Source organism: Opisthocomus hoazin, chromosome 28, assembly GCF_030867145.1.
Source record: "Opisthocomus hoazin isolate bOpiHoa1 chromosome 28, bOpiHoa1.hap1, whole genome shotgun sequence".
NCBI classification, from domain to species: domain Eukaryota; kingdom Metazoa; phylum Chordata; class Aves; order Opisthocomiformes; family Opisthocomidae; genus Opisthocomus; species Opisthocomus hoazin.
Window position 1 is genome coordinate 8,772,628 of NC_134441.1, and position 27,091 is coordinate 8,799,718.

General features: G+C 58.0%; 3 protein-coding genes across 8 annotated transcripts in view; 1 reads left to right on the forward strand and 2 right to left on the reverse strand.

The window, feature by feature from the left end:
* The first annotated feature begins 1,419 nt into the window (after positions 1 to 1,419).
* DDHD2 (DDHD domain containing 2) lies at positions 1,420 to 10,753 on the forward strand. Its single transcript, XM_075444602.1, has 16 exons — positions 1,420 to 1,749; positions 2,828 to 3,018; positions 3,873 to 3,962; positions 4,302 to 4,422; positions 5,471 to 5,560; positions 6,741 to 6,876; positions 7,481 to 7,689; positions 7,789 to 7,859; positions 7,978 to 8,097; positions 8,313 to 8,408; positions 8,916 to 9,035; positions 9,140 to 9,295; positions 9,369 to 9,471; positions 9,556 to 9,720; positions 10,206 to 10,368; positions 10,663 to 10,753. Exons 1-16 carry the CDS (start codon positions 1,584 to 1,586, stop codon positions 10,751 to 10,753), a joined length of 2,088 nt encoding a protein of 695 aa, XP_075300717.1. The 5' UTR covers positions 1,420 to 1,583.
* Positions 10,754 to 13,209: 2,456 nt separating this feature from the next.
* Positions 13,210 to 17,708, reverse strand: PLPP5 (phospholipid phosphatase 5). Its single transcript, XM_075444702.1, is given in 10 exon segments — positions 13,210 to 13,931; positions 13,934 to 13,987; positions 14,315 to 14,397; positions 14,399 to 14,477; positions 14,848 to 14,972; positions 15,709 to 15,772; positions 16,009 to 16,099; positions 17,419 to 17,501; positions 17,504 to 17,526; positions 17,656 to 17,708. Coding segments are annotated over 10 exon segments (870 nt in total). The 3' UTR covers positions 13,210 to 13,716.
* A 212-nt stretch (positions 17,709 to 17,920) lies between these two features.
* Positions 17,921 to 27,091, reverse strand: part of NSD3 (nuclear receptor binding SET domain protein 3) — a 45,512-nt gene continuing 36,341 nt past the window's right edge. For all 6 annotated transcript variants that reach the window (XM_075444728.1, XM_075444724.1, XM_075444729.1 and 3 more), the window contains 5 exons: positions 26,572 to 26,688; positions 26,057 to 26,198; positions 25,378 to 25,484; positions 24,828 to 25,032; positions 17,921 to 23,322 (listed from right to left, as the gene is read on the reverse strand). In XM_075444728.1, the coding sequence (XP_075300843.1) occupies positions 23,081 to 23,322; positions 24,828 to 25,032; positions 25,378 to 25,484; positions 26,057 to 26,198; positions 26,572 to 26,688 (813 nt within the window). In that variant the 3' untranslated portion in view covers positions 17,921 to 23,080. The remainder of the gene's footprint in view (positions 23,323 to 24,827; positions 25,033 to 25,377; positions 25,485 to 26,056; positions 26,199 to 26,571; positions 26,689 to 27,091) is intronic.

Below are 27,091 nucleotides of genomic sequence, written 5' to 3' on the forward strand. Positions count from 1 at the left end.
GAAGTTCTTCCTCATCTTCAGCTGGAGCTTCCTCTGCTCCAGTTTGTGCCCATTGCCCCTTGTCCTGTCGCTGGGCACCACTGGAAAGAGTCTGGCCCCGTCCTCCTGACCCCCACCCTGCAGATATTTATACGCATTTATAAGGTCCCCTCTCAGCCTTCTCTTCTCCAGGCTGAACAAGCCCAGCTGCCTCAGCCTCTCCTCGTAGCAGAGATGCTCCAGGCCCCTCCTCATCCTCGCAGCCCTGCGCTGGACTCTCTCCAGTAGCTCCTCATCTTTCTTGAACTGGGGAGCCCAGCACTGGACCCAGCACTGCAGATGGGGCCTCCCCAGGGCAGAGCAGAGGGGGAGGAGACCCTCCCTGACCTGCTGCCCACACTCCTCCTCATGCACCCCAGCAGGGAGGGGGGTTTTGTCTTCGGCGTTTTGGTGCTGAACCTGCCAAAGTAACAGATTCCTTCACAGTATTTCTCTCCCGGAGCTGAGTCCCCGCGCGGGGAGGACGTGGCAGAGGGTTATGTGAATCTCGATTACAGCACACGAAAGGAGACTGAAACGCGGGCCGGGCTGGCAGGTTGCAGTCCCCGGGGGGCCGGCTGTGCGCCCAGCTCTGCGGGAAGCCGTGGCTGCGTCCCTGCGTCCCCCGGGCAGACGCGGGCTCCGGGCCTTCCCCCACGCCGTGCAGAGCAGGGCCCAGGCCTTACCCGCTTGGCCACACCGTGCGCGGGAGGCACTGGGCACGAAGGCACGTGCTGCCCGGCCACGCCGTGCCACCGCGCACCCCTGCCCGCCCGCGTCCGGCTCGGGGCCAGCACGTCAGGGCTCGGGCTGGAGAGGCCTCACGAGCGCCGGCATCGCCCGCCCGTGACGGCGTCCGGGCACGGATCCACCCGGGCCGCTGCCAGGGCTGCGCAACCCTCCCGGGGGCTGGGGCTGCGGGCAGGGGTCACAGGCAGGGCTGTGGGCAGGGGATGCGGGCAGGGGTCACAGGCAGGGCTGTGGGCAGGGGATGCAGGCAGGGTTCCATTAAGGGATGCAGGCAGGGGCTGCGGGCAGGGGATGCGGGCAGGGTGATGTGGGCAGGGATGCGGGCAGGGGATGCGGGCAGGGTGATGCGGGCAGGGGATGCGGGCAGGGGATGCGGGCAGGGCTCCAGGCAGGGAATGCAGGCAGGGTGATGCGGGCAGGGATGCGGGCAGGGGATGCCGGCAGGGTGATGCGGGCAGGGATGCGGGCAGGGGATGCCGGCAGGGTGATGCGGGCAGGGAAGCGGGCAGGGTGATGCGGGCAGGGCTCCGGGCAGGTCCCGCTCCCCCGGGCCGGCCCCCGCGTGACGGCGCGCGGCGCGCGGCGGGGCGGGGCCGGGCGGACAGCGCCGCCCCAGGCTGGGCGGTCCCGCGCCGCAGCGGGGCCTGCCGGGCCGGGCCGGGCCGCGCCGCCGGAGCAGCGTTCGGGGAGGTGGGGGGGCTGCGGACCCCCGGACACGCGCGATCGCGAGGGGCGGCGGAGGGGGGGAGGCACCCGCACGGCCGGACCCCCCGCGACCCCCGGCTGCGGCGAGCGGGGGATTGCGGGGCAGCGCGATGTCAGGCGGGGCGCAGCCCCCCCCGGCCGCCCCCCCGCCGGCCGCCGAGCCCTACGAGGCCGTCGCGCCCCACTGGTTCCACCGCCAGGCCGCGGGCCCGCGGGAGCGATGGGTCCCCTTCAGCGCCCAGGACTCGGAGCGCCTGGAGCGGGCGCTCGGCTCGGGTAGGGAGCGGGCCGCGGGCGGGGGGGGCCGCGGGCGGGGGGCTCCAGGGCCGGGGGGTTCCACGGGCAGGGGGGGTTCCAGGGGTAGGGGGGCTCAAGGGGCAGGGGGGGTTCCACGGGCAGGGGGGGTTCCAGGGGTAGGGGGGCTCCAGGGGCAGGGGGTTCCGCGGGCGGGGGGCTCCACATGTGCCCTCGCCTCCCCCCGTCTCAGATTTTAAGCCACCCTTCAGCGTCCAGCACCCGGTCCCCGCTCCCAAACCCGCGCTGGGGAGCAGGCCTGGCCGGGGCGGTGGCAATCCCGGTCCCCTGTCCGAGGGACGTTCCCCGGACGCAGCCCCGGCTGCCCCCCGGGATGCCAAACCGTCCCTGGGGAGTTGAAAATCGGGACCGCTTTTGGGCGACGTGCCCACTCCCCGAGCCGCAAACGCCCGAGCAGCGACGCGGGATGCGCGGAAGGGGCCGACCCTGCTCCCTTGATGCCCTCTCTAAATTATACCTGGACTAAATTATACCTGGACTAAATTATACCTGGTCTAAATTACCCCCGGTGACAGCGCGGGGCTCCTCCCGGGGCGGACGCGCCAGCGGGATGGCAGAAACCCCGCCGGGGAGCGGGCAGAGCCGAAGGGCGGCAGCAGCACTGACGGAATTTGAATTCCAGACCAAGATCTGCGCGGAGCTCCCCTCTCCAGGGGGCAATGGCTCAGGGACCTGGCAACCCGCAGCTCCGCCGTTAGCCAACGCACCTCCCAGGGCCACAAATTCACGTTTTAGCATCTAAGCACAGCGGGAAGAGTCCGTGCGAGCCTGTGCCTGCACTAGAGAGGAGGACGGCTCCTTACCTCTGCCCCTGGGGGAGGTCTGACGTGCGGCACCTCTCCTGGGATGCCCGCCGACGCTGGTCGCTGCGCTTGGGCACGGAGAGCACTGGTGCCTGCTGGTGCTGCTCGCGCATGCTCCTGGGTGCTGCCCACGGAAGATGCTCCAGCCTCAGCCCCGAGGCCCGGCGGGGTACGTGGTTTTCTGTGGTTGCCTTTCCGGTCCCCTCGCGATTAATTTCAGGCCTTGGTTCCCGCAGGGCGAGACGACGACGACCTGGTTGTCCCGACGTCGGGGGGCAGGTACGACGTGCACCTGAAGAAGAGGCAGCGCGTCGCAGTGTACTGGGAGGAGGAGGTCTCCGAAGTGCGTCGCTGCACCTGGTTTTACAAGGGAGACAAGGACAACAAGTATATTCCCTACTCGGAGACCTTCAGCGAAGAGCTGGAGGTAAACACGCCTTTCCCGGTAGCGTCTGCCTCGCCGAGAAGCACCTCGGCTTCTCACCGCCAGGCACCGGCACCGACGTCCCAAATGGGGCCGCTGGCACCGGTCACGCCTGAGGACACGAACTCCAAAGAGGCTTTGGCACGGCGTCTTCGCAGCTGATTAACGTAACCGTAAAGACCGCCCGGGTCTCCCTCCCAGCCCGCCGTAGCCGGGCGGCCTCCCCTCCTCCCGCCCGCGTCCCCCCGGCCTCGGCATCCTTCTGCCGCACATCTCAGTGCCCGGGGGCTCTCGGCGTGCCGTGCCGCTCTGGCCGTGCCTGCAGCCTTGCTCTGGCAGCTTTGCTCGGTTTTTTTCCCGAGTCTGCCTGCTCTGGCTTGAGGGTGGCTTTCCTTGTGAGAGTCATTTCACCAAAGCCAAGGGAGCTGTGAACGCAAGGAGGAGAAATCGTCGTTATGGGGCCCCACCGAACGCTGTGTAGTGTTAGGGACTTCAGTGGTCTGTGCTGGTAATGGCTGGAGGCTTTCTGCTGGAAGGATATGTATGTAGAGATGTATAGATATATGTATAAAAATGTACATCTTCACAATAATCTGTCTGCTGATACACCCAAAACCACAATTCCGAATTGATGGGGAAGTGCTGCTGCTGTTCAAGTGGGGGCTTCTCGGCAGCTCTCCAGCAGCTGATGCTCAGATGACCCTGTTGCTCCTCCAGCTCGACCCGGGTGATTTCTCTGCCTCTTGTGCAAAGGGTGTTGATAAGACATACCGTAAAATGGGTGGGGAGCGTCCCAGGTGCTTGAATATTCATGGCCATACCTTCAGCTGACTCACGGAGCGTGTTCTGTTCCTTAGGAAGCGTACATGACTGCTGTGACCCTGGATGAGTGGAAGAAGAAACTGGAGTCCCCTAACAGGGAAATCATTATCCTGCACAACCCGAAGGTGAGGAGGGCTGGTGACCTTTGTGCTGACCAGCAAGGACATCCCTTCGGTTCTCTTGAGGGCCTGGCTTTACGCTGTCGTTATGCTGCTGCTTTTAACCGTGCCTGCCGAGAAATCATTTCTGTCCGAACAGCATTCCCGTGCCTGCCTGTGCCAGCAGAGTCTGCTGCCCACCTCAGCAGCTCTCCTCCACACGCCTTTCGCTCTGCTCGTGCAGAGGGCTCGTACCAGCGCTGTTCAGCTGCGCGGGCCGGTACCACCCTGTGCTGCCCACCAGCTGCTGAGCAGAACTGCTCCTCTGCCTCGGCACGGTAGTGACAGGCTCTTCTTGTTCACAAGCTGATGGTGCACTACCACCCGGCTGCCAGCTCCGACGACTGGGGCTCAACTCCGACGGAACAAGGTCGACCTCGGACTGTGAAGAGAGGAGTAGAAAACATCGCTGCCGAGATCCCCAACGGTGAGCTGGCTTCTCCCTCCCTTCCCTGGCATATCCTGGCACGTCGGGATAAGGTTTAGCAGGCATGGTGGTGTTGGGTGGATGGTTGGACTCGATCTTAGAGGTCTTTTCCAACCTATGATTCTGTGATTCCCCCCATCCAAAGCTATCGAGGCTGTTTTCCACCCAGTTTTCTCACAAAGACAGAAGCTTCCGTGATCCTTTTAAACGAAGGGCACGTCTGAAGGTTCCGTGTTGAAAGGAACTGAGTGGTTTGCAGCACCAGAGGCAGGCCCATGGGGAGAAGGTGCTGTGCTTCCAGCTCCTGCAGGGACACCGGAGCACGAGGGCACTGCTGCGCCTGAAATTAACCCCCAGGTCTCGGCGTGCTCGTGAAGGAGGAGTGTCCTTCCCTGGTGGGGACACAGGCGTTTATGACTTCCCTGCCTGCCAGTGGCTTCCTGGCAGGCGTGCTCTGCCCGTCTCTGAAGCTGGGTCAGCTCTGTCCCCAGCATGGCCCCGGGACTTGTCCCCAGGCCGAGGACAGGCAGTTGCTCCTGCCTAACCCCTTCATTTCCCCCGCACGCATGCCTCCAGGAAGGCACGCACGCAGACTGCAGCGTGTGGGAGGCAGGGAGCAAGGCGTAACCCCACGCGGTGCTGACCGGAGAGATGCAGCTACGGGGCAGGTGGCTCGGCCGAGCGGGCGCAGGGCAGCCGGACCGAGCCCTCCCGCTCGTGCCCTCTCCTGTGCCGAACGTGCCCGTGGCTGGGTGGGTGCGAGCTGCAGGGACCATCCACTCCCGACAAGGCACGGGCAAGCCACCTCGCCTTCCCCCGCTGTCCCGTCGGTCCGGACCCATCCCAGGGTGGGCAGCTGAACGTGGCAAGACAGGCAGCTCAGAAACGTGAGAAGTCCCACCACCTTTGAGGCATAAAAGCCAGGCACTGACTCAAGGGTTTCTTCACCTGGGCTGCGGGAGGGTGGGAGGCCCCACTCTCCGGCAGAGTCGCCCACGAAGCGCTGCCTGCCGCAGGGCCTGTGCACTGAGCTCCTCTTTCCCCCCAGGAGAGCCCCTGCAAATCGATCACCTGGTTTTCGTGGTGCACGGGATCGGCCCAGCCTGCGACATTCGCTTCAGGAGCATCGTCCAGTGCGGTAGGTGTGCAGCCTTCCCAGGCGCTGCCTGCAGCGGGGCCAGCAGAGCCTCGCGGCGCGGACGCTGAACCGCTGCCAGAGCGCGTTTAAACCGTCCCGACGCTGCGCTGGCAAGCTGCAGGGTGCAATCTGCTGACTGCCGTGGGGAGCGTGCATGCAGCGCTCACCAGCCCATGAGACCCTACTGCCTGGAAAGGTTTGGGCAGCCTCTTTTCATCACTGTGTTCTGCTGCTCCTCAAAATAGTGAGTTTCCCAGATTGGATGCAGATTTTCCAAGTAATTGTCTAAACCTGCTACACTAATTAGCAGCCTGCTCAGTCTGTCGCTACGGGTCAGTCTCGCTGGGTGAAGTCTAACAGGCAACGCCCCACCCAGCAGCCCCCGGAGTGATTCTGGACCAAAACCAGGGATGCTGCTTTGGCTCAGGAACTCCCCAGCTGCGATGCCCAGAGGGTCGGCGAGCGTGCGGGAAGCAGCGCTGCTCTTGCGCGCTCCTGGGAGCATCCCTGTGGGTCAGTACTGGAGGCAGGGGAGTACCTCTGGTCTGACCTGCTCGTCGTTACTTGCTCAGGGTGCTTCGGTTCTGTGGGAGAGGCGATCGCGGAAGCTGCCTGGAAGCCCGACACGGTTTAACTTGTAGAAATCAGGGGAGCTGAGATTTTTCGCAGCAGACTGTCGTTAGTTCCTGTAAAACACACCTCTGCTTTAATGCAGTCTTACCCTTCCGTGTGTCCATCTGATGAAACTATTTTCAAGGCTGCTGACCTTCTGAAATGAAGGAAGTCGGCCTTTCTCCCTCAGAACTGAGTCATTTCAAGTTCATCTTCTCCCTTAGGATTCCCTTTCTAACACAGGCATCTTTGCCACGGATGTATTTTTTTAAAATTCCTGAAAGTGCCTTTCTTACCCTGACCGCTGCGTTAAAGCCCTGCCCCTGTGGAACGGAGGCTTGCTGCAGACAGGACAGCGAAATCCAGTAAACACTCGTGCAGGGACATGGAGCCTTCCCCTGCTCTTGTAGTTAAAGATTCGAGGTGTTAGGGTAGCGGCCGCAGATTAAAGACCCTGGTGGGATTTCCCCCGGTAATGATCTTCTCCTTTATCTCATGAAGCGCTGTTGATGCAGCAGGCTCGCGCTGCGCCCCGTGGACCTCGCTAAGGGTTCATGCTCTTTTCCAGTGAACGACTTCAGGAACGTTTCCCTGAGCATGCTGCAAGCGCACTTCAAGAGAGCCCAGGAGCAGCAGCAGATCGGCCGGGTGGAGTTCCTGCCCGTCAACTGGCACAGCTCCCTGCACTCCACCGGCGTGGACGTGTGAGTGTCCGACAGCCACCTCCGCCGGCGTCCGGGGGGACGGCAAAGCGCACAGCCAGCCTCCTCCCACATAAAATCCGCTTTCTCCGAGGCCGCTGCAGGCAAAGGGAAAGCTGTGGGTGCTGAGGGCTGGAGCGTGCAGGGGGAAGCAGGGTCCCGCAGAGCAGCTCCGGGCCAGAGCCCATCCCCACCGACTCTCTGCAGCCCTGTTCCGCCGAGCGCAGCAGGTTCCTGCTCTGATCCGCGTCCAGCCGGAGGGGAGAGGCTTCTGCCCTGCCCTGGCTGATGTCAGGAGGGACCATGGACGTCCAGACCTTGCTGAGGGCCTCTGGAAAGCGAGTACCCAGCTTCCATGCTCGGGAGGGCAGAGAGTGGGTCAGGCTCCTGGGGGAGAAAGGCCGGGCTCCTCGCTGCTGCCTGGAGCGTGGGAGCACAGGCTGTGCTCGGCCTCCGGTCTCGGCATGAGCCGAGGGTCTGGGTTACAACACCGCGTCCTTGGAGATGGTGGCGATCCTCCTCTGACCTTCCATTTTGCTTCAGAGATGCGTCGGGGCTCAGTGGCACCCCTAACTGCGATTCCCCCTCTCCTCTCACCCCCCCCCAGCGACCTGGAGCGAATCACTCTGCCGAGCATCAACCGCCTGCGCCACTTCATCAACGACACCATCCTGGACGTCTTCTTCTACAACAGCTCCACCTATTGCCAGACCATCGTGGACACGGTGGCCTCCGAGATGAACCGTCTCCACCAGCTCTTCATGCAGAGGAACCCGCACTTCAAAGGGGGGGTCTCCATCGCGGGGCACAGCTTGGGTAAGACCCGTGGGAGCAGGGAGGGCACCGCTCTTGCAGGAGATGGGGCTTTTCCCCGTGGAGACGCTGACGCTCTGCCTGCCTGCGCCTGGTTTTCAGGGTCGCTCATTCTGTTTGATCTCCTGACGAACCAGAAGGCCGCTCCCGAGGAGGACGAGCCCAGCGAGGAGGTACCCGGACCCACGGGACCCCTTGCCCGGGCAGCTGTGCCGGTGCAGCCTCGCACCGGGCTCCTGCCTCTGCGGCTGCGTGAGCAGAAAGTGTGACCCCCGATGGCTCTGTTCACAGGGGTCCGGGACCACCTCCAGCACCAGGGGCATCGAGGACATCAAAGAAATCCTGAAGAAGCTGGAGCTGTCCGAGTATTGTGATGCTTTTGAGAAGGAGAAAATGGACGGGCAAGCACTGGTGAGGAGCTCTCCTGTCTGGCTGCCTCTTCTGCTGTTTCTTCATTGCTTTTCTCCCCAGTCCTCCCACCCTGTGTGCATCTTCCTGGTTCTGAGTCACTCGCAGGTGGAGTGGCTCTGAGGAGCGCGGCAGGAACAGAATTGGAGAGAACAGGAATGCGTTGCTGCACACACCTCTCTGCTCCCCTACTAATACCTGGGTTCCTTATTTTCCAGTTCTTGTGCACGGAGAAAAACCTTAAAGAAATGGGAATTCCCTTAGGACCAAGAATGAAGATACTTCATTACATCAGCTCCAAGACAGAGATGCAGGTTTGTCTTCTGCACTGCTTGTATTCACCCAGGTCACATCCCATCGCTCCCAGGCAAGGACCAGCCCTCGCCACTGGTCAGCCCGGTACCGGGGACGCGAGGCCTCCGTCCCCGAGCACCCCGACCCCCTCGCTCCTGGCCGTCCTCGCTCAGGCAGCTCTCACGGGCTCGTGTTTGCCCGCGGCGACCGAGCTGCTTGCTGCTGCCGCCTGTCAGGCTGCTATTACGGCTGTCACCCTGCAGCAGCACCACTTTATCCCGTGGCCTTAAGGGTGGTCACAGAGTGGGAGGGCTTGTTAACGGTGGGAGAGACTGACGTTAGCGATGCCAGCTGGAGAGGTGGCCGGCTGGAGGGGGGTGATGCTGCCAAGACTGCCCTGGTGCTGGAGGATAAGGGAAACCAGGTGCTTCGCTGCCTCGTGTACCTGCTCGGGGCGGGCAGGACGGGCTGTGGCGTGGGCTCGCTGCAGGAGCCGTGCTAGCAGGGTTTCTCCTTGGTTGCTGCAGGACCAGAGCACAGCAGTTCCTGGGACGCGTGGAGCCGAGCCTGGGTCCCCGTCGCAGTGCGACCCGGACAGCACAGATGACAGCAGGAATTGCCAATACCGGGACGTCGGCTTAGGACAGGTAACTGCGGAGCTCGGCACCACGCTCTAACTGCAGCAACGAGGTGCTCGTAACGCCAGCATGGAGTTTGTCTCATGAAACAAATCTGAATCTCCCTCTCCTAGGTCTCGGCAAACTACCCTCAGCTAAACTACAAGCCCACCATCTTCTTTGCTTTCGGCTCTCCCATCGGGATGTTTCTGACGGTGCGAGGAGTGAAGCGCATCAACCCAAACTACAGCCTGCCCACCTGCAAGGGCTTCTTCAACATCTTCCACCCCGTAGGTACAAGAGCCAGAGCCTTCCTGCATGGAAGGCATGGAGCACGAGCTCACTGTCCCCTCCTCCCAACAGTTTGACCCGGTGGCCTACAGGATTGAGCCCATGATCGTCCCAGATCTGGAGTTTGAGCCCATGCTGCTGCCTCATCACAAGGGCAGGAAGAGAATGCACCTCGGTAAGGGAAAGGGCAGCCCCTCTCCCCCTGCCCCGGGCAGCCGCCGCGGCCCCCGCCCCGACGCCGACCCGTGGTGCCTTTCAGAGCTGAAAGAAGGGCTGACGCGCATGAGCGTGGACCTGAAGAACAACTTGCTGGGGTCCCTGCGGGTCGCCTGGCAGTCCTTCACTCGAGCCCCGCTGCCGGCCGTGGAGGCGGCGAGTCCCGACGCCGAAGCAGAGGCAGAGGCCAGCGCGGAGAAGCAGCCAGGTCGGTGGTGCGTGCCAGGCGCGGGGAGCCGGGGATGCGGCATCGCGAGCTGCCCACGGAGCAGCGGGCTCGGGGTCCCTGCAGCCGCACCGGTGAGGTGCCCGTCCCGGCGTCAAACCCCGGCGCCGCTGCCATCTTCTGTGCCCAGCAAAGGGCTTGCCTTGGAGCAGCGCAGGCACCTGGCTCTCCACGTGCTGTGGCCTCCCCCAGTTACTGCCTGAGGAAGGGGAGGAAGAGGCAGCCTGCCTGGTCAGCAACGGCCTCCCGGGGGTCTCGGCACACCGGCGCTGCTTTGTAAGCCTGCCAGGCCTGTCCCCTTCTCCAGCTGTCTCTTGCAAGACTTTTCCGAGGGTCAGAGCGAGCCCTTCAGCTGCCTCTCCTCTGCGGGAGCCCGCAGTGGGGCGAAGGGAGGGCACGGTGACGCTGTTGCGTTTTCGTGGCTGTTGGTGCCCCTGGGCTGAACCCCGCTGCTCTTCATCCCTCAGACACAAAGCCAGAGGAGACCCCCGCCGCAGCGAAGGAAGAGGCTGCCTTCATTAATGTGGGGAGGCTGAACGGAGGCAATCGCATAGACTACGTGCTGCAGGAGAAGCCAATAGAGAGCTTTAACGAGTATTTATTTGCACTACAAGGGCATCTCTGCTATTGGTAAGCTTCTGCATAACCATCAAAGCTTCAAATTCACGTCTGATGTAAGCAGAATGCCGTAATTTTTAAAGCCAATGTTATAAGAAAAGCCTTAACTGAGGAAACAAGATGCGCTCCTGCCTGTAACGCAGCCGGCGCGGGTGGGTCGGGACAGAGGAAGGAGACCCAACGTTGTAGCTCTTGCCTAGCACTGCCCGTGTTTGCTGAGCGCTGCACCTGCCCGTGGCCATCACGGATGTCCTGGCAGAGTGGGGGGAAGCGTCCCCCGCTAATTCCCACCTCCTCCTCCTCCAGGGAGTCGGAGGACACCGTGCTGCTGGTTCTGAAGGAGATCTACCAGACACAGGGCATTACGCTGGATCAGCCTTTGCCAGGAGGCCAGTGACCGCCCTGCGCTGTTCTGGCTGCGTGATGTAAGTCACCTTGCCTGCGCCTTCCTTCCAAATCTAGGACACCTCAGAGGACATCTGGGCCGTTTGATGGAATCATACTCCTTATTTACAACACTGTGCCTAAGGCAGGAGTTTGTGTCAGGCTTTTTTCTTTGGCCTGTCAGCACGTTTGGGTTCTCTCATCCTGCACATGGGCACTATTGGACACGAGGAGAGTGAACAAACTGCTGCTGCTGAAGCTAAGGGCAGTGGCAACGGCGCGCGGCTGCGATCGGTTCAGTCCAAGGGACCGCCCAGCCGCGTGTCCCGTACCCCAGGCCTCCCGCGCCAAACCCTTCTGATCTAGAGGTGGCAAACCAGAGCGTGGACCCTGCGGTTCGTGCAGGGCGGGGCTGTTTTCACCCTCTGCTCCCGGCTGCTGGCTGAGGGCAGGCTGGGGTAAGGCGCGTCCTGCTCTTCTCTTGTCCTCGAAGCCCAGCGCTGGTGGTTGCTGGGTCGGGAGGCTGGGCTGGGCGGATGTTGGTCTGCCCTAGGGCAGCTGTTCCGATGTTCTCCTTTTGCTTTCTTAGATCCAATTCAACTGAGCACTCACCAGGAAAGTCCAGATTTCTTCTCTGCCTTCCTCCCTCCTCCGCTGCTGTGTCCCGCATGCTGTTTCCCGAGTACTTGCTGCTACCTGGAGATAAGGACAGTTTTCCTCCATTTTGGGTAGGGTGTGTGCGGGGGGAAATACGAAGGGGAAACGCTTCGGCTCAAGCACACACAGCACTGGCACGGTGGCTCCCTGTGGCGACGTGTACTCTCAACCCTCCACCCTGTAAGTGGTGACAGCAGCTCCTCTAGCACCGAAGCAGAGTTGCTGTCCGGGCTGGGAACCCCCATCGAGGGCCTGGCGTCATGAGGAAATCCCAGCTGGTGACCCTGAGGAATAAAAGCCTTAAACACACAGTGTGGAGAGAGCAACAGCAGCCTTGTCGAGCAAAGGAGATCGCTGCCGTCCCCCTGCCGTGGCACAGAGCACCTGCGGCAAGGCGCGCGGCCTCGGGGAGGCGAGGCCCGGGGCACGGGCGTCTGCTGCGAGGCGAGCAGGAACGCGTCTCCCAGCCCTTCTCATCGCCTCGCATTGCTGCTGCATGGTTTGGGCACCCGTGGCCTGTGCCAGGCGGGACTGCCCCATGCAACACCTCGTGAGAGCGGCATGTGCCAGCGTGGCTACCGGGATCTCGCGCCAGCCACTGGCTTTGGTTTTAAATATGTGAAACGCAGCCAGCGAAGCCAGAGCCCGGATCCGCAGGGTCTGGACACGGTGTCCCCGCGACCCCGCTGCAGAAACGAGCCCAGCTCTGCGGGCAGTGCAGCCCTCGGCTCCGGGGGGACGGGGAGCCCCCGGAGATCCCCCCGTGCGACCAAGCCGCCCCGGCTGAGGCGGGGGCCGCGGGGCGAGGCAGGGGCAGAGGCTTCAGCGATGTGTAAGGTCGTGGCTGTGACAGCCTTTGGGAAGAGCCAAACCACTTTCCCTCCCGCTGACTTTTGTCCTGCATGGGGTAAGGAGCCTTTTTTCCAGAGCCTGTTTATTTGTCCTCTGTCGTACTACGTTATTTGCACTACTGGAAAGGTTTTGTTTGCAGCCTGCGACCCCCTCCCATCCCGACGGAACGGCAGCTGTTCTTTTACCTGACGGCAGGAGCAGACGCGCGGCTCCGTCGGCGCCTGAGCTACTGATTGCTAACGCGTCTCCTACAAGAGGAGGAAAAGGAACAGTCTTAACACGGGACACTCTCATGATCGGCTTTTTAAGTTGTGCACTTTGTTAAAAAAAAAACAGTTAAATACATTTTAAATGTTATTTAATGTCTTTTCCAGTAAAAGCCAAAATAAATAAGTAGATGACTGTTGTGTGTGCAAGTCTGGGGGAGAGGGAGAGGAGGGCGCTGAATTCCCCCGTGCACAGTTTCAGGGGAAGGCAAAGCCATTTCTCTGATGTCCGTTGAAGCTGCAGGGTGAGGGAGGGCTCACGGGGCCCCAGCAGACGGTGACGGGTGGCGTGCTCGTCCCTGCCGTGTCCTGAGCCTGGCAGAGGCACCCGTGCCTTGCTCTGCTCCAGCCTCACCTCTGCCCGTACGTACTGCTCAGCAGTACACGTATCTGTGCAGGAAACTGGTGCCAAAGAACTGCTTACAGCAGCCCTGCACACCGCTGGCCTGGGCCTTCTCAGCAGCTCTCTACCCTTCCCCTGCCAGAAAACCGAGCGCGGTGCAGGAAACGCCCCGGCGAGGGGTGCTCGCAGGCGCCCTTTCGCCTTCTGCCGATCGTCGTCTGCACGACCGCACTAACGCTGCAAGGAAAGAGATTCCGAACAAACACCCGCCTGGAAACCCTGAAGGCACACCAGGGGAAATGGCTTACACGGCAATCAACCCAGTCCTTGAAGTAAAGTTTTTAGTACCACGGCTCATTTAAAAAATTAAACTCCTTTATTTGACAAATTAGAAAAAATCGGGGCTAGCACAATAACACAAGTAGCGATCATGCGAGTTCCATCTCCCCAGCTTAACCCACGGTCAGAGGCCACAACCTCGCGCTCATTACTCCCAATTAGCTCAGCTGTGATTAAAAAGCTGGACTTAAACCCGGCACCAGGAGCAGGTCTGGCGCTTCGCTCCGACACGTGCTTCCCACGGGAAGGGACGGGACAGCTCGGCTGGACGGGAGGTGGCTGATGGTGCCTGCAGGGCTGGACACCACAGCACCCGCTGGCGGGGCACACCAGATCGTCACGTTTCCCCAGCTCTCGCTTCAGCCCCTTCCGTGCCCCGGCTGTCCTCCCGCGGGCTCGCACGCCTCACGCCTCGCCGAAGGGAGGGACGCCTGCGGAACCCGGCTCAACGGAGCAGCGCAGGCCCCCGCGCAGCACAACTTACCAGCTCTGCGCAGAACGCCTGCTCGCCTTCCGGGTTCATCCTCCCCTGAGCCACTTCTCGCAGACCAAGCTCCCCCAGGCCCTGGCCCCGGCGCTCAAGGAGCAGCAGGGCAGGTGCCAGCAGGGCAGAGCCCATCGCTCCACGTCCAGGCGAACGCTGGAAGCTGCAGGGTTTTCTTGGTGTGCTGGCAGTTGGTTGGATTTGTACAGAAATGGTTTGTGGCACATGGAGTCCATCAGAGGGGGTAACACTGCCTGGAGCAGACGTACGCAAGCATGAAGCCGATCGCTGAGCCAGCCAGCACATCTGCGGGCAAGAGCAGAGCAGAGTTAACTTCCCTTCACCCTCACTGTCCTCGTCGGTGAGTTCTCCAGCAGGCAGCTTTCCAGCCTGCTCGGAGCTGAGCTGCATCAGCTTGACCCTGGGCTATGAAACGAAGCTTGGCACATATTCCAAAAACAAAGAGAAAGGCACCATTGCCTGGCAGGCAGCAACAAAACAGTGACCACTGAAGGAGTAATCAAAACCCCACGCTGCCATTGTGTGCTCTGAACACCCCTGGAGCAAGGTGGGCCCCCCGCTCAGGGCCCCCGGCTGTGCCCCCGCCCCGCTCGCAGGCAGACCCCGACCCACCTTGCCAGTGGTGCTTGTAGTCGCAGGTGCGGGAGATGGCGATGAGGGTGGCGAGGAAGAGCGGGAGGAGGAAGGCACAGAGCCCTGCTGCCCTGGCCGGGGGTGAAGCACCGCAGCTTCCCGGCTATGCAGAAGGCAGAGAAGGCGAGACCAGCGAAGGCGACCGAAGAGAAGCGTTATCACCTCCGAAACAGCTCCGGGCTCTGCCGTGCGCCCGCAGCCAGACCTTCACCCTCTGCTCCCGCGGAAGGGCTGCAAGCAGACGTCTGTCCTGCCCACGCGAGCCAAGGGAAGCACCAGCTCATGAGCGACGGAGGAGCCATAGACGCCGGTACTTGGTGAGCATCCTCCTCCCGGGAGCCACAGGTCGCGTTTGTCACCCCACTGCTTTGCCGAGGGAAAGCTGAGGCCCCCAGCCAGGCCAACGAGCCAGGGGTGCAGGAAAGCAAACCCAGGCTGCCCTCCCCACAGGCTTCTGCTCACCCTGGTTCTCTGTCTGGGGCTGCAGCGGGTGGGGGGCGTGGGAACCTTACAGGAAGCGTGCCCGCTGGGGAAGCTCTTGCGTCCCTCGCTCGCTATGCCAGGGTCGCCCGTGCCCACCAGCTCTGCGTTGGCTCGGCCGTCCGGGAAGCATCGATAGAAGAAGTCCGGCCAGGGCCTAGGGCAGAGAGCAAAGCGCACAGCTCTGCGCGTGCCATGCCCCCGGCACGGTGCTCGGGACGCACCGCGGCACCCAGCCCTCCCACGGAGCACCGGCACCCGAAGGCGGTCGCAGCCACCTCGCCCAGCTCCCTCCGCTGAGCCAGGGGAAGGCGGCACCACCCGGGCGCGAGGACAGCAGCGTGGAGCATCGCGCCCAGCTCCGCTCCCGCCCGGGCAGGGCTCGGCGACGAGAGCCGGATGGGCGGCAGGGCCCGGCCCCGAGGGTCAGCCCTGCGCTGATCCGCCCCAAACGCCTGGCAACAACCGAATTCCCAGCGGCCTTCAACAGCACGCCGGAGCACGGCGCTCGGGCTGCGGCTCCGCACAGGGAAGTTTTTGCCAGCCCAACCACATGGCCCGGGGACATGAAACCATCTCCTCCGCTCCCTGTCCGCCTGCCAGAACGCTCCTCCCTGGTGCAGGCCTGAACGAGCCCATCTAAACGACGCCCAGCAACAGCAGGTCCCCACCAGTGCTTGTTCTAATATTTAATTGTCTTTACAGCTACAGAACCCACGTTCTTTCCAGGCTGAGTACGTCCAACTTCAGCTTCTGGCCCGTGCCCGGCTATCGCAGCCCCACCAGCGCGCAGACGTCCCTCCCCTCCCCTCCCCTCCCCTCCCCTCCCCTCCCCTCCCCTCCCCTCCCCTCCCCTCCCCGCACGGCGCAGCGCGGGAGCAGCAGCTTCTCACCTCCCCACAGCGAGCTTCAGGGCATTCGTGCAAACCCCGCTCAGGGCGAGAGCAAGGCTGGCAGCTAGGAGAGAGCAGAGAGGTCGCGTCAGCGTCGTCCCCACCTGAACGCGCAGCTTCGAGCACGCCGAGGCGCGGGCAGCGCTCAGGCTTCAGCTGGAGCCACGCAGCTCGGCTCCGAGGCCCCTGGCACAGCGGCTGTGCCCCAGCAAGGGCAAAGGACTCGTCCGAGACGCCCGGCTCAGCGCTTCGGGGCAGACCCCTCGGGGCCGCAGCTCTCCGGGACGAGGAGGAGCTCACCTAGGCAGGCTTGCCGCGCGTCCTCTCGGTCGGCGTTCACAAACACCCTTGCCAGGATGATGAGCAGTACGGGAGAGAGAAACGCGATGAACTGCCACAGGAGAGGGCTGTTAGGCGTCTGCCAGCGGAGCAGGGTTAAGCCCCGTGCCCAGAACACAACGGCCATTGCTCCAGAGGACGACACGCCTTCCTGCCCCAAAGCCAGGCAGCAACCCGCCCTCTTCGCGCAGAATTACGGTTCCGTCGGAGAGCCAAAGCAGCCGCGCTGTCCTGAGCAGACCCCGATGACCCTGCACTGCGCGGAGCGCGGCCGTCCCTCCCGCATCACCCAGCAGCGCGCAACAGCCCAGGGGCACCAGGAAAACACCCCAGGCAGCATCGACGATGCTACAAAGCCCCTCTCTGCCCCTCCTTCCCGTGCTTCGCCCGCTCAGAGCCCGCACCCAGCGGAGCCCGCCCTGCTCTGAGAAAGCCCGGCACACCCCCAAGCTCTTGCTGTGCTGGGGGCCCCTCCACGGCATCGCCCACAGCACCCCAGCTGTCCCCCCCCCGCAGGCACGAGGCCGAGCTGTGGCAGCACCCATGCTGCTTGTCAGCAAGAGACACGGGAGCCGCTGGCTCAGAGGCAGCCAGTCATCGTCCCCAACCCCTCAGCGGCGAGGGGGCTTCACCCCGGGGACGCCCACGGTCTGTCTGACAGGCTCCCACGGACCCCGCGACCACGCGAAGTCTGGCGTACGGCACGCTGCGCAGCGCCAAATCCGACCGCGACGCCAAGGGGCTGAGTGCCCACCTCTTGCAGGAAGCCAACAGTGCTGTCTGCCAAGAACGCGGCCGCTTGGCCAGCCCGGGAGCCACCGAAACCCCCCTGCTTCAGAGGGAGAGGCAGCCCCTCCAGGGACCACCGCCTGCGCGAAACCCAGCACCCGCAGGCTCACGTCAAACCCTTTAACGGAGCCCAGAGCCCCAGGGAAAACGTTCTCACAATAAAACCGTAATAAGGCTTTGCCGAAAACAGCTGCTCTGAAGCAGAACGTTCCCTGGCAGCGAGGGACACGCTGTCCTCCGCGGCCCTGCCAAGGCAAAGGGGATCGGATGCTGGGCCACAGCGAGAGGCCCCCGCCGGTTTGTAAAAACTCAGCTAAAATCCCAAAGACAGCCCCGGAGGCAAAGCCTGGAAAGACGACAGAAGGGACCGCAAACGGCGTCGCGTCTGCAGCGCTGCAGCCCTTCCCGCAACAGCGTCAAGTGCAGCGGGTGCACGCACCGCACGCCGGCCAGCCAGCAGCGCCGGGCGGGCGAGAAACAGAGCGCGGGACAGGGGACGGGACAGAGGGACGGGACAGAGGGACGGGACGTGTGAAAACAGCGCGAGGACCGAGCCGGCGCAGGAGCCGCCGCCGCACTTACGAACGTGGGCAGCGCGGGGACGCGCTCCGCCGCGACGTCGGGGCTCCGGTACAGCCGCAGCTCCCCGGGCTGCGGGGCGCGGGGAACGGCGGCAGAGCCTCCAGCGCCCTGCGGGGACCAGCAGAAACGGGTCAGGCTGCGGGCAGGGACCAGCAGCGACCCGCAGGCTGCCCCCGCCCGCACCGCGGGGCCGGGCCGGGCCGGGCGGGGCGCGGGGGGTCCCGGTCCCGCACTCACGCGAACGCGGCCAGCAGCAGGCCCCGCGCCGCCGCCTCCCCTGCCAGCTCCATGGCCGCGACGTGGCGCCGCCGCCGCCCGCCAGGGGGCGGCACGGGGGACAGGGGGCGGGGCCGGGGGCAGGGACAGGGGGCGGGACCCGGCACCTCGCCCCGCCCCGCCCCTTCCCTCCCTTCCCCGCCGCGGGAGCGGGGAGCCCGGGAGCCCCCCCGGGGACCGACACCCCCCCCGCCCCCCCCCCCCGGTCGCACCAGCCGTGTCACCGTTGGAACATTCAGAACGATTTATTGAAGTCAACCTCAAGCAAAAGTTCAACTCAGTGGAATGTCATTAAAATCCCGTCCAAAGGAACCCTCACGGAAGCAAAGACACATCTGAATTCCAAAGTATTTGTCAAATAAAAAAGGCAACATCTCCGTAAATATAATGTACAAAAATTATATGTTCCTACCGTCACACACATCCAGTAAGCAGCTAAAATATTACAGGCAGGTGTAGCTACGCTCTACCCCGGCGACAGGACGCTAGCTATGTACAGGTCACCCAAGCTTTACAGGCTTCACACGATGCGAGAGAACATAGGCCCAACAACAAGACCCCCAAAATATCGTATATCCCAAAGTCTATGCGGCAACATCAAGTCATAATACAGTAATGCCCCAGTGGAACATCGCCAGGGAAAATTAACACTACTTCGTTAGTGTCGAGAGCTTCTAGTCAGCCTCCAAAAACTCGTAAGATACCGACTTCAGTGAATATTGATGCTTCGCTATTAAAGACTCGAGTGATTTCCTTAAAATAACATTTCACAGGATCTACAAGGTTTGGTACAGATAAACGAAGTCTACAGAAATAACGACTCTACGAAGGTCAGCCGTACAGACGGGGCGCGGGGACGGGAACGGACCCTGCGGGGAGCGGTGCTGTGCGACATCGCTCGCGGGGACGCCAACGGCCCCGACGCCGCGCACGCCCCGGGCGCCGGCCAGCGCCTCGCCCTTGGCCCCAGCTCGCCCCGGGAGCCGGAGAGGGCTCCTCCATCCCCCCGCTCCCAGCCCGACAGCGGGGCTGCGCTGCTGGGAGGGCCGCGGGGCCCGGCCGCGCTGGGGTGTCCGAGGGGCCCCCGCAGCCGCCCGCTCCCTCGGCAGCCAGCGCGGCGCGAGAGACGCTGGAGGAGCGAACGGCTTTGGCAGACGCGTACGCCTTGTCCCTTGGTGGCTTCGCATCCGTCACCGCAGTCTCCCGGGCAAAGCACAGAGTCTCAGCGCGACGGCCCCGCGCAGGGGTGACAGCCACCCGAGCCTGGCGCCCAGGAGCAGAATACAAGAGGAAACGGCTGCTTTTTTTTTTTTTTTCCTTTCTTTTTTTGCCTTTTTTTTTTTTCTTTTTTTCCTCAGAACAACATAATGAACACATCCAAAGTGTAGGAGTGTATCGTAAGTGCAAATGTTTTTGCTACACAAAGACCAACGGCGGGGAACACGGATGGAGACCCGAGGCAAAGGGACCGCGGCACTGCGGGGCTGCCGTCTCTCCTCCAACACGGCCAGGTGAGACAGCCGCTTCGAAAACCTCTCCCCTTTGCCACGGATTCACTGTACAGTGGGAGCAGAAAGGAACTTCAGGGAAGTCAAAGACACTTTCAATGCAGTATACAAAAAAAGTTATGTATAAATAAAAAAGCTGTATAAGGAACCGCAGAGCTTCAAGTACATTAAACCCTGAATTCAATGAGGCAGAGGTTTCAATGTTAAAGTGACTACTTCGTACCAGCGCCGGACACCCCCTCCCGCCCTCCTCCCCCACCCCCCCCACATATTTCTGAAAGTCTCAATATATACAGATTTAATGCTCATTGTTAATTACGTCTAGCAATTGCGTCTTTCCCATTCTACCCAGAAATGAAGATACAAGAAGTTTTTCAGAAGAAAGGCCAAAATGAAACATTCCAGCCCTGTTACTCCATTTTAACAGATCCTCCAAGACCATGGTGGTGACCAGAGAAGGTAATTTGCCCACGAGATTGCCTTCAACGTTCTCCTTCCTGAGCCGCAAACGCCTTCCACAGTCTCTCGCCAGGACAAGTCCACACTAACGCCCCGACAGCTACAGCAACTCCTGCCCGCACCGCGCCTTCAGAAAGCGGTAGCAACCCGCCACCGGCCCGCTTGGCCGCCGTCTGCAGGACGTCTGCGCCGTGCTCGGGTGCCAACGGTGGAGTCCCAGCTCCAGCGAACAACAGAATCCCGTTAACGCCGCGGAGCGGCTCCGCCATCGCGCAGGCGGCCGGCGGGAGCCAGGTGCTCGCCAGAGGCGCGGTGCCACCTCACAAACTCAACACAAAAGTTAGGGAGAAGCGTGACGTCGCGTTCCAGCTCAGGACCAACTCGCAGTCTTAAACCAGCCCACTTAAGGTCTCAACCGAACCCCCCAGCGGTTCTGAGGATTTCTTCCAGGCCTCATGGAACGACCAAACACTGCAATATTACTTCTCTCGTTGTAGAGACCACACCAATCTAATTCCGCAGCTGACTCCCTCTCTGTTGATGCCAATTAATCAAAACAGCTGTTAAGTATTTTCCTTACAAAGGATTTGCATCACTGTTACTCAGCTTGCAAAGATGTGCCTAAAATGTGTATTTTAACGTTTTGTGTTGGCGTGTAGAACAAACCCCCTGCAGTTACCAAGAGACCTGGAATCAGGCGTTTCTTTATCTCAGAATGCTAAAGATTTTCTTCAAAGATTCACCTTCTCTCCGACAGCGTGAAGTCCAGTTCAGACTTTCTGTTTGTAAATCATATGAGCTTACACACCAATCTCCTATGTTCCCTTTTAAGTCCAAGCCCAGCTGCTGGCTACTGTTACACTGTTTTTGTGGAAAAAAGGAGCACCTGTAAGAAGTCTGAAAACAAAGTTAACCAAGACGTCAAGTGGCACGGCACAGGAGCAGCAGCAGGCCTCAATTCACAGCATTTTACAAGTTTTTAAGCCTTCCATGACCGTTCGCACGTCTGCGACACTCGGCGCGCCAGCACGTCCCAGCAGCACGTCTCGCGTGGCGACGGACGGTCCGGGCTGTCCCGCTGCCACCGCAGCGCTTCGCTCCGGTCAGGGTCACCACGGACACAGAATGAAACAAGCCCGTGGGTGCACTCGCGCGACAGCGTAGCTGCAACGTGCAGAACGCTCTGACCTCCTACGAGAAAATCACTTGAACATTGCCAGGCCTAATAAATAATATAAAGTAAACACTTCGGGCCTTACAGACACTGTAGCAAGAGCTATGTTTGGAAGGTCTGAAAAGGTTAAACACCCCCAGTAAGAGCTTAAAAACAGACATTTATCACACAAAATGTTAAGAAAAATAAAATCCTTTTTGTAATTTTTTTCTGTAAAAAATACCAAAGTCTAGCACTGCTTTCAAGCAAGAGTAGTGTTTCAGACACTCGCTGTAGTACGGACCACCAGATGAAGTGCTTTCCAGACCCCAGCAGCCCTCTGTCCCACAGACTGACCCACGAGGTATCTGCACAGTTCTGCCACCCAGGACACCCCCACGTTCGCAGGACAGGCGTCTGCAGACGTTCAGAAGATGAACTGCCAGATCAATTCTGTGGCACAGCAGCTGCTCAGAGACACTGTAGTGTATTTTGTAATTCTACAATTGCACACAAAAAAACTTCCTCCCTGGACATAAACATGAGGACGCGACAGACACCAGCCAGAGGCAGGACATGTTCTGAAGTCCCACATGTGCTTTTTCAGCCTACTATTTCCTTGAACTGAGAAGTCACCGTGTTCCTGCAGGTTTATACAAGCAGTCTTCCAGAGACAAGGTTCTTCATTCTTAATTCAAAGGCTCATTTTAGCCAGATGCCAGTAACACTTGATACTAACTCTTTTCATTCAGGATTATTTTCAATACCCATCAGCAACAAGCTCGCATGGAGTTAGCTGCTATCAGCATACAAGGCCAAAGCACACTAACCAGCGCAGTGCTTCGTCAGACTGCGGGCTAGGGGAGGAGGGTCACCAGAGACTAACTCCAGCCCGGGGAACCTCGACCCCCGGGCTCCTTGCGCAAGAAACGGAGGAGGATAGGTGTTCAAAAGAAAATCTGGAGCAGGAGCCTACCTAAGCCACTTCAAAAGCCTCTGAAGGAGCCCATCTCTCTACTGATCAACAGGAAATCCGAGAGAGCGCCGTCTCACGAGGCTACAGTTGGCTGCGGCGAATACAGCCCGTCACCCAGAGACAGAAAATACCCTGTTCACTGAAGAGGTGCTGAGATTTCTCTTAGCTCCGTGAACAACGGAGATTGAAGTTAGCAGATCTCCCTCAGCAAAAAAATCTAAACATTCAACCAAAACAAACATGCGCACGGGTCGGATTCCTCGAGCACTCAAATTTCCTTTGAAGCCAATGGGAGTCTGAGAAGGCGGCAATGAAGGATGGCACCAATATAACTGCCAGAAAACGAGTGCAGACGTGGCAGGTGACACACACACACGCACAGAACGACCCTCCACCTAAAGAAGTCAACGGCAGAGCTCCCACGGGCAGGATTAAGACTTCAGTTCTGAGCGTGCTGCAGTGTGTGACCGAGGCCGGGAGGCTCTCCCAACGATGAAGGTTTTCCAAATTAAGCAGGACAAAGAAACGACCATAGCGCAATTAAGCTCTTTCTGAATTTCCACCTGTCTGCAAACACTGATTATAGCTCTCGAGCAAGGAACTGTGATTTCTTCCCTCCTTAGACAATGCTAGATCTCATGTTACAAGCACTTCCAAGAAGTCACACATCTGATTTCTCATAGGAAAAGCTGTACAGTAATATTCATAAGTTAAGATGATACATAACCTACCTTCTCAAAATGCCTTATAAAAAAAAAGTACTGGAATGCAGGCATTTCAGGGTCACCTGGTCTGAGACCCACATCTGTCTCTATGGCATCTCCATGTTACACAGAGTGGGGAGGCTTTATTCTTTCCACAAACTAGACACAAAAGTTACGTTGGCTTTGCTATTTTGTTTTTAAAGACACGCTGACTGATCCAAACCAGATCTTCAGCACCCTTGGAAAATTAAATAAATAAATATGTTGCTATGCTTTGCTTTCTACACTCAAAGAACATATTTTAAACAGAATATTCTTTTCACTGTCAAAAGGTCTGCGTTTGAAGGCCAAGACGCTTCTGGTTTCCAACAGGAAGAGCTGCTGTACACGTTCAAGGGTAAAAGAAAGACCAAACAATAAAAAACAAACACCACCGCCTGCTTTTGCTTGCTAAGATTAAATGGTCCCGTTCCCAGTTCACACACGACGGCTCCGATGACAAAGACTGAATGTGTCATAGCAGTCTCTTCAAGTTCATCACCTGCTTGCCCCTCTTCTCCCCTTCCCTGTTTGTTTGTAACCAAATTCACTCCTTTGCTTCTTCTGCAGGATTCTGGGGTTCCAATTTGCACTTTATCTTGCTCCAGTACTCAGGTGCCACCGGAGATTTGGGGTCATGTGCGGAGCAGCAGAGATGGCCATCCAACGCCGATGCCACCAGGGCTCCCTTCTCGTGATCTTTACAGAAGGAATGAGGGCAGAACTCACAGAATGCAACCGCAGGATTGCTACAGACGTCGCACTGATGCCACGGACATTCCCACTTTCCTGAGGATGGGAGAGGAAGGGAGGAGAGAGAGACAGGAAGCTGAAATTAGTGCATTTTGGGGACAGCACTGGCCTTTAACCCTTACTCCACGTTGTAATTGTTCAGATGAATGAAAAGAAAGTTCAGAAAAGCCAGCTCTTACTGTAGCTGCTACTTCTGCTTCTCATTTAAAAGAACCTGACTGGAAACAGTTCTTCGTCATTTTGCATTTTTTAGCCCTCACTTGGCTCAAAACACTGGTGTATGCATAACCAGAGCTTAAAATAGTTAGATCAGCGTCCTTTGGCGTCAAGACACCAAACGTCCTTGCAAGATGGAGAGTTTGCTTCGTACGTTTTTCTGATTTGTGAGCATCTCTTACTGATCTGGACACTGTACTCGCTCAAACGGCTGTCTCCAAATTAAGTTTTGGTTCAACTGCAGTGTACTTTAGTGTAGAAGACTGAATGCGTTAGTTTGGAAAAATAAGCAAGAAATGGCTCAGAGAACAAGAAGTTGTGTAAAAATATGTTTGAGCATAAACCCCCCCCGATCCCCCAAACCACTCAGACATGTATTTGTACAACCACGTGCTCTGGGACGGCAAAGGCACGCTGAACACAGCAGCACGGGAAAATCAAAAGCTGCGGTGTCCAAGCCTCACCGCAGCCCCTTTTGGCTGGGTCACTGCTGAGAAAGAGAGCGGACCGCGCTTCCAGGGTGCCGAGACGCGCACCCCCAGGAGCCAGAACCGCACCACGACGGGACCGGCCCCGAACGACGCTGTGACTAGCCTGTCTGGCCAGGCCAACCCAAGTCGCGCTTGGTGCCGAGACGCTGCCATTTCTTTCTCCAGCAAATAAGCGATTTTGAGGACAGCGTCCATGCTCCTAATACGCTGAAAAGGCACCTGGCAGATTCAGCTTCATGGCAGCCTTTCGGTCAATTTAATCATAGGCTAATTCACACTTCCAATTATTTTCACCAAAGTCTTTGGAATCAGGAAGATTAAAGACATAGGGACTTTTACAGACTCCTGCAATCAGATTAAGATGTTGTATTGCTGAATAATTTGAGCCCTAGCTACAAAAAGCTATGCCTTAACATGGAAAAAAACCAAATGGAAGATACAGGCCATCAGGATACGGCAGATAATTTGAACACATTTACTGATTAATCAAGCCCTACACACCATGCTTGCTCTGCCAGTGGTTTGAACTGTCATTTGATTGGTGACACGGTGGCCATGGGACATCAAGATGAAGCTTCTATTTCAATTAAAATAAGAGGAGGAAATATGATCCAAGAAAGAGAACGCAACAGCAAGAACATCAAAAATGATTACAATGCCCCTCTGTCCATCAGTTCTCATGCAGGAACCCTGCCACCTGATGTATTTCTAAAAATGAGCGGTATTGCAGAAGTAAATACGCTGCATTTAATGTAACCGAATACTGCAGCTCAGCTCCAGCACTGCCTTGCAAGGAAGGGAAAGATGAACAGAAAGCCACACAACTGCTCTTACCAAAAGGTGGTTGAGTCAGGTTAAGGCATAGGAGGTGGTAGGCTTTGGGACAGTCCTTTTTATCACACATGACTAGTTCTCCTCCATCTCCACACTGGAAACAGTTGTCTTCGTGCATCTGCTTCTGTTCTGTTTTTATTTTCCGCTTCTTCTGCTTTAATTTTGCATTCTTCACCTTCTCTTCATTTGCAGTTGCAAATGCTGTCTAGCAATTACAAAGATCACAGCATACAGTCATTTTATAAGCCCCTTGCATTAAAATTAGTTTAATCAATTTGGGTTATTATCTGCATGAACTATGCTTAAATTAAATCCAGCAAAAAAAGATTTTAAAAGCCAGAAATGCCCATTCATACGTATTTGAATTAACAAAAACTGGTAAATAAACTTCACCCTAGACAAAACAGCACTACAGTTCATAACTGTAAAATTTTTAGAGACTTTCAAGGGTGCAAAGTATTAAAGTAAAAAGTTAAATAAACCAAAACCCCCCTCTTTGCCCTACTCTCACTGGATTTGGGAAGAGAAGTTTTAATTTTCTTCCGTGTACCTTTGGACGCACTCCTAGGAAACCACTGCAGTTTTCTGCTCCACAATGACACTCGGTCCTACCATTGCCCAGGCAATCCAAATTATAGTTAAATGTTAACTCCATTCCTAAAATTTAAAGAAAAACAATTCACCCACACAGACACTGAGGAAACACAGGCTTGTGACAATGACATTTCACTAGCATTTATCCCTTCACAGCCTGTGAGATCTAGCAGCAGTATGTTTCAAAAGGGCAAGCCCAAAATAGTGCATCGACTTCATGAACTCGGAAAGTAGCAAATTCTGCCTAGATCAGACACAAGCAGCGGCTATCTCGCAGATCCAGTTAAAACGACAGATCAGGTGAAACACTTCACACGGAAAGATAACACCACATCATACAAATATTGCTGAAAGCATCGATGCCATGGTAAGAGTTCACATGACCCAGAGTTAACACTGTACTTCGCAGCAGCCCTGCAGGCAGCTTTAACAGTAGTTTTCAGCTTCAAACTATTTCTAACTGTAAGATCTTGATAATGCTGGAACTCAAATATTTGTCTCCACTCCAGTGAATGACAAAGTCCCTATAAACGTCACAGGTATTAAGTAACTTCAGAGAAAAAACCCCTAGCCAGATTAGGAACATAGCCATTTCCAGCCAGAAGCACACACGCAGAAGAGTGCCATCTTCTTACCTGCGGGAATGTCACACAGCGCAAACAGCCCGACTCTAATGTCGCCGTTCACTGTCCACTTCTGTGTTTCACAGTTTGGATTACAACTATGGTTCATAAAACGAGAATAATTCCCCTTCGGGCCAGCATCTATTATCCGGTCCTTCAAATAAAAAAACAAGAGACACTTAAACACAAAAAGGTTTCCTGCTGACAAGGGACTACTAATAGCTAAGGCAGCAAAAACTATGCTTACTTTAAATTAGCTAAATTTGCCCTGCAGAGTTAGTTTCATGAGAAAGTGTCTGAATATCTGTGCTCACAGCAGTGAAACAGGCACAGAGCACGTAAGGCAGGAGAGCGGCTTTCTGTTCCACCTCCTCACCCACTCCGTTACCGAGGCCCACAGACGTCACCCTCCTGCCAACACCCGAGCGTCCGCAGGAGAACAGCAGACGCGGAACGATGCTTCTGCCAGCACTCTGCCCCTAGTTTCAACCATAAACAGTTCATATTGAACAAGACATAATATTTACCTTTGTTACAGTTAACATATAAAAATTGGTTACACTGTTTTCATGTGCACGTTTGATCCGCAGCCTGCACTCTTCCTCGTCGATTAGCTCGCCAACATACTCATTCACAAATTCACCCTGAAAAGGAAAGGAAAACAAAAATAAGAAATCCATGTTTACCGCTTCTGATGATAATAAAGGGAAGCAGCACAGAAGAAGGAATTTCCTATAAAAATATACTCTAATCATCACAAAAAGCATTAAACTTTAACCACCTAGCAGGCAAGACGTGAACACGTGCACCAGGTGTTTGCTGTCTAAGCAATAAGCTCACTCAAAACAAAAAGAGTTGAACGCCAGGAGCGTGAGAAAGCTGACTCGTTACCAGATGTCTGTAAGAGTAATCCCGCAAACTGCCCCACCCCAAGCAGCCCACTAACGGGAAAATGCTGTCAGCGTGTTGCTGTGTAACAGCATAAAAAGAAAAGGCAAAAGGAAAGACGTAAGAATAACCCCCTGCAAAGGGGCTCACAAGTCAAGC